General features: G+C 31.9%; 1 protein-coding gene across 1 annotated transcript; it reads right to left on the minus strand.

The window, feature by feature from the left end:
* Positions 1-3,162: 3,162 nt before the first annotated feature.
* Positions 3,163-4,413, minus strand: LOC112805345 (protein FAR1-RELATED SEQUENCE 5-like). The gene has a single exon (XM_025847739.1). The coding sequence runs from the start codon at positions 4,411-4,413 to the stop codon at positions 3,163-3,165; it is 1,251 nt and encodes a 416-aa protein (XP_025703524.1).
* Positions 4,414-6,733: the final 2,320 nt, after the last annotated feature.

The raw sequence follows: 6,733 nt of genomic DNA on the forward strand, positions 1-6,733 counted from the left end.
AATATTATTGAAGGAATGGAACTTTTGTGTTTATGTGTGATTTTTTCTTTTGTGATTTTTTATACTATATAAAAAAATAATTTTCATTTTATTCAAGATACAATTTAGAATTAACCATGTTAGATATATATTAAAATCAGTTATTAGTATAAAATATACACTAAAAATAAGTTAAAATACATATATATTTATACATAATAAAAATATTATTTGTACATCAAACTTAATCATCATATATTTATATATAAATATATGTATTATTTAATTTATTTTTATATATATATTTTATATTTCAATATATATTATATACTATTGATTGATTTTGATATACACATAACATAATTATACACATAAATATATAATAATTAATTTTAATAACTGATTTTAATATATAAATAATATTTTTACCCTACATACACCATAACATTAGCCACAACATTTTAGTATATATATATATATATATATATATAGAGAGAGAGAGAGAGAGAGAAAAGTTCTCTTATAGCGAATGTTACAATGACTAAAAATGATCAAAATTTGACTATCTTATAGATAGATGACATATGCAAAAGAATATGCAGATTTTTAGTGGAATTAATTATTATAAATACTAGTAATTATTGCAGGACAAAAAAGAAAATGTCATGACCAAAATTATGTGTACATTATATGGGCCTTTTATGTAAAACAAAAAACTCTATTAATCATTTTTGAGTGAATAATACCCAAAACTAAAAATTCTTTATAATGACGGGTCAACAAAATTTCTTGAATTATTAATAAATAATGGTAATTTGAGGAAAAAAAAGAACAAAATCATGGGACATTTATATAAATTTTTGCTATTAATATATTTGTAGCATGATTATATGAGGGAATAAATTTATAAAGTATTTAAATTTTATAAGAAAATATTATTTTAATAAAAATAACTATTATTATTATTATTATTATTATTATTATTATTATTAGAGAAATTATTGGGATTAACAATTTTTAGTATTTTTGGTCATTTTTTGAGCAACATAAATAATAAATTATATTTAACAGATAAATTTTATTAATTCATGTGTATAAATTTTAAAAAATTTGAGTGAAAATAATAAACATGGGTGTAAATTAGATGTTTATTGTGTGTAAAATTTATGTAATATATGAGTACAAATTATTATTGGTTAAGTACGGGACAAAAATGATAATATTTATTGGCCATGTAACATTACTTTTATTAAAAATCTTTATAATAGATTCTATTAATAATATTTATCTTTTCACTTTTTTAATTAATTGGAGCTGGTATCTGTAAATCTTAAATTCATTATGTCATACTTAGGATAATTTATTTAAATAAACTAGTTGAAAATCAATAAGACCAGATTATATTAAAATGGAAGCCTCATAATTTTGTCGAGTAAATTCCCATATTGGTCCCTGAAATTGACGCTGTGCACCAAAATCATCTCTGAGATTCCAATTGCACCAATTACGTCCCTGAGATTGGAAAAATTGCACCATAATAGTCCCTGACCTGTTTTTTATTAACGACGTGCTGACGTGGCTTGATGATATGGAACCTTGGTAACACGTGTCACCTCATGGTTTGGCCACGTGTAACAGTACGATGACGTGTCGGTCAACGACACGTGACATGCTAACGTGGATGAGTATGTCACGTGTCACAATGCTATTTTGCCATGTGTCACAATGCTATTTGTCCATGTGTTATCCACTATGTCATCGTTACATGTACACCAAATTGGTCTCCTTACTTTGCATCAAATGACTCATTTTAGTCCCTAAAATTGAATGTTGTGCACCAAATTAGTCCCTTCATCAGTTTTTTCTCATTTTTTTATAAATTTAAAATTCTTATTATATATTTGAATACACTAATTTTAATTTTATCTTTTTACAAGTTATTTAAATACAAGTGTTTTTATAAAATATTTTAAAAATATTTTAGTTTTAATTATACAATTTTTTCTACAATATTTTATTAAAAGAATTATGTGACATATTGATATTGATTTAATAAAGAGTGTAAGTTAAGAGTATAATAATATTCTTTAATATAATTTTTTTAATATTTAACACTTTAATAAATATTTTAGGAATACTTGATAAGGCACTTATTAACTAATATAAATTTATTATTCCTATCAATTTTAAAAATGTCCGATTTCCCATATAATTAACTTCTCACTAATTTAATAAGATAGATTTATACTATCAATTATAATAATTCATTTTATCTATAACTTAGTTAGGCGACTTTTTCATATATTACACTTTTAATCAATATAAGTGTTTATTGTAACTATGACTTGAACGATATTAAAACAGATACAAATAAACACAAGAGGCAATAATAAAGTTTTGATTTTAGTTAACATGTACTCTAATGATACAAGTTAACATTATTAATTAAAAAAATTATTATAAAATATGTATAATAAAAAATATAATTAAAATTAGTGTATAAAAAACATATTGAGAATTTTAAATTTATAAAAAAATGAGAAAAAACTGATGAAGGGACTAATTTGGTGCACGACATTCAATTTCAGGGACTAAAATGAGTCATTTGATGCAAAGTAAGGGACCAATTTGGTGCACATGTAACGATGACATAGCGGATGACACGTGGACAAATAGCATTGCGACAAGTGGCATAATCTGACACGTGGCAAAATAGTATTGTGACACGTGGCATACTCAACCACGTCAGCATGCCATGTGTCGTTACACATGCGACATAACTAGCAAAAAGACCAACAATTTCTCTTAACATCAAAATAATAACTATCGAAAACAGCAACCGTTTCTTTAACATCATACTAATGAAACCAGGTACATGTATTTACTCATTACCCTAGACAAAACGATCTTATGGTTATCTAAATTTAGCAATAGTGTGTTTGGCATTTGACTAGTCATGCTGAATTTTTGAAGCCACTAAATACCACTTTTCTTTAGGTGTTAATGGTTGAAACTCCTTGATCATGCAGAAATGGTGTCCTGGCTGATCCCACAATTTTTGGTACGGCAAGATCTTTTTTCGTCACGCTGACTTTGTCTCAAATCGGACCCTAATGACTGCATAATAAGTTGAGATACAGTCTTTTTCCATATTTAGTATTGCAAAAATGAAATAGTAAATTATCATATGGTAACACTACCATTAACGACTTCAAATTTAGCACTAACCTCATCTAACATATCCTCCTTGTTTGCTGTGCAATTTCGTCGATCATGTCCAAAACCGCGGCAGCGCCTGCACCGCCTAGCTGTTTTGCCGTTGTCGGTTGACCGCGGTGCACCTTTTGACTTGATAATCTTTGGATCCAAAATATCTTCACCATCTACAGTATCATGCACAGAAGTTGAACTGTTGCCCTTCGAAACTTCTACTTCAATCTCTTTTAATAGCTGTGCTATCTTGGCAGCAGCGTGTTCGTACGTGGCAGGCCGTTGAGCCGCTAACAAACACATAGGGAGGCAAGAAGTCCACAACGAACCATACCATCCCCGAAATGCTCTATTACTATCCAAACCTCCGTCTGAGTCGTCGAATGATCCAGACTTAGCATCTTTCGACCATCTTTTCAACACCAACCGCATCGGCAAGGCATCCTTCTCCAACTTTTTCAAAACACAGATGATATGGCTGCATGGAATTCCTATGCTGTTCCAAAGCTTGCAAGAACACTCATACCTTTCAGAGTTGCTTTCATACAGTACAGAGTAAACCCGACGAGGCTTACGAAACTTTCTAAACATGAACTTCTCCGTACTACCAGAACTCTCCCTATGAAGAACTATCAACGCAGCCACCCCTTTGATTTGTTTCTTGACCTCGAAGAATATCTCTCTGGTGTAGATTTGTGACATGGCCCTCTCAATTGATTCTAGTCCAGTAGTTATGACCGGTTCTAAATATAGAGATTTGTAGTCTGCGATAAACTCATTATTTCTGTAGTCCTTAACCACACGTTCAAGATTCTCAACCAACTCCAACAAGCAATTCGAGGACTTGATAAACCATTTAAGCGATGCATTAATGCCCTCGCATCTTGATGTCGTTCTCAACCCAGCACAAAACTTATCACACAAATACGCATTTGCCCAATGTACCCTCTTCTCATACGTTGCCCAAATCCATTCATTCTCCTCTAACCTGAATGCAGCAACCATGTCTGCCCAATACTGATCAAACTCCTCTACCTCAAAATGACCATACACAGCAGTCTTAAAAGCAGCACAAAAATCATTATCCTTGATGTTTGAAATAGCATTCCGCGCTAAGTGCCAGGTGCAAAGTCGATGCGTGGCATTAGGAAATTCTGTCCTAATAGCCTCCTTCATTGACTCGTCTCCATCTGTAACCACAACTTTGGGCTCTTTTTGATGCATGACCTCAAGGAAAGTGCCTAGCAACCACTTATAAGATGGAATTTTCTCGTCCTCCAGCAACCCGAAACCAAAAATTACTGTTTGTCAGTGGTGATTAGTGCCGGAAAATATTACTAAAGGACGGTTGTATAGATTCTTCCTATATGTCAAATCGAATGCCAACACATCACCAAAGCACTCATAGTCATACTGCATCGCTCCTCTGACCAAAACAGATGACCAAGGTGGTTTTCGGGACAATATGTGTACATCACAACAGCTAATGGATCCATCTCTGTTTTTCCCTTCAGATAACTTATTGCTGCTGCCGCATCGCCCTGAACAATCCGAGAGCGACGTACATCGTCGATATAGTTGTAAACATCCTTCTTTATGAAGTGCAAGTTTCAATAACCCCCAGACAAATATGCAAAGAACCCCATGATCTGACTGGTTTGGAATCCTGCTTTGTGCATACTATGAATGTGGGCTTTATCACCTTTGTTGATATTGCGGTGGGCTGCCATCACATTAGTGAAAGCAGACAAAGTCAAATCATGATTGTGATCTTGAACAAATGTCTTCGTCCTCCACTTGCCACTCTCTTTGTCTAAAAATACAACAAACTTCGCACTACAGTTGGTCCTAGTCTCTGCCTTATGCGCCCTCTTCCTATCCGCCCTCTCATAATGCTTCTTCTCCCGCAAGTCCTGTCGATTGCAATAGAAAAATTTCCTCACAACATTGCCTTCATCATCTTTAATGGAATTCCCTTTTTGAACAGCAAATCCAGTCGCCTTTGTATACTTCACATATCTTGCAGAAGCCTCTTCAACCCCATGAAATTCGGCATCGGCCAATGCAGCCGCGGTTGAAAGCATCGAAGAAAGGACATCATCACTCATTTGATCGCCTGAACCACCTGGTGACTCCGATGAAGGCATTCTGCCACCATTGTCCTCTTCACCAAATACATCAACTCTCTCTACCGGCTCACTCTCCTTGCCCACTCGTGACGGTGACTCTAACCCATTAGACACCTCTTCCTCTTCCTCTTCGGACTCACTACTCCATCCATCGGTCCATTGACCCAAAAAGTCCAAGTTCCCTTCGCTGCCACTATCCATTCTAAGGCGTTATTAAGTATCTGCATTATACAATTCAAATTTAAACACATTGACAATACCAAAGATAACATAAAATTCTAACATTTGATTCACAACATTAATGCCAATTTTTTAAAAAAGTATAATTTTTAATTCTCTTAAGAATTCCAATTCTCTTCAAACTAAATTAGATGAAGAATAGAGTGCTAATTGGCTTTCATAATGCTTTGAAGATATTTTAAAGCCTTTAGCTAATTATACAAAAACAACAACTTTATATATAAGGGAATAATTTCATCAAAGAAAGAAACAAGTTTATTTTATTAACCTCATCAATTCTTGTGATTCTTGTTGTCCAACCCTTCCAAAAAAAGAGAGAAAGAAGATATATAAGAGAACTTATTTAAACTCATATATTGGAGAGAAAATAGTACCAGTGGAACTAAACCATAACTCAAAAGTAAAACGTTAATTTTATGCAGAAAAGAAATTGGAAATCAAAATAAAATAAGACAAGAAAAACTCAAATACATACATTAGATCATAGCTTATAGTGAAATTTGTAGAGAAGTATTAAAATATTCTTCAATCCTTCCAACAAAACGAGACAAAGAAGATAAACAATTTCTTAGTTTGAATCAAGGATATCAGACAAGAAAGAATACTAGTAGAACTAAAACATAACTCAAAAGTAAAAGATTTAATTTTCTACGAAAAATTGAAAATCAAAATAAACTAAAATAAGCAAATCTAAAATAGATACATTAAATCATAGCTTGCATGGATGAAGAAGTACTCAAATCTCCTTTAACCCTTCCAAATAAAAAAAATAAAGAAGATAAACATGAGTTTATTTTAACAGAGGATATCAGACAAAAAAAGAGTGCTAGTAGAACTAAAGTATAATTCAAACATAAGAGGTTTATTTTGTGCAAAAAGTTTTGGAAATTGAAACACAATAACATAAGCAAAATTCAAATATAACTTGCAATGGCATTTATGGAGAAGTACTCAACTCTCCTTTATCGCTTTCAACGAAAGAATGAGAGGAAGAAGATAAACAGGAGAGTTTATTTGAAACCAAAACATTGGAGAAGAATAAATACGAACTAAAGCATAACTCGAAAGTAAAAGATTTATTTTGCACAAAAACAATTCAGAAGTGAAGTAAAATAAAATACAGATCACTCAAATAGATAAGTAAGATCATAACTTTTGCAGTGAGATTTATGGAG

The sequence above is a fragment of the Arachis hypogaea genome, chromosome 6 (assembly GCF_003086295.3).
Source record: "Arachis hypogaea cultivar Tifrunner chromosome 6, arahy.Tifrunner.gnm2.J5K5, whole genome shotgun sequence".
In the NCBI taxonomy this organism is placed as follows: domain Eukaryota; kingdom Viridiplantae; phylum Streptophyta; class Magnoliopsida; order Fabales; family Fabaceae; genus Arachis; species Arachis hypogaea.

Bases quoted from the DNA above. Each gene is read 5' to 3' on its own strand.
- LOC112805345 (XM_025847739.1), bottom strand. From the start codon at position 4,413: ATGCATCAAAAAGAGCCCAAAGTTGTGGTTACAGATGGAGACGAGTCA.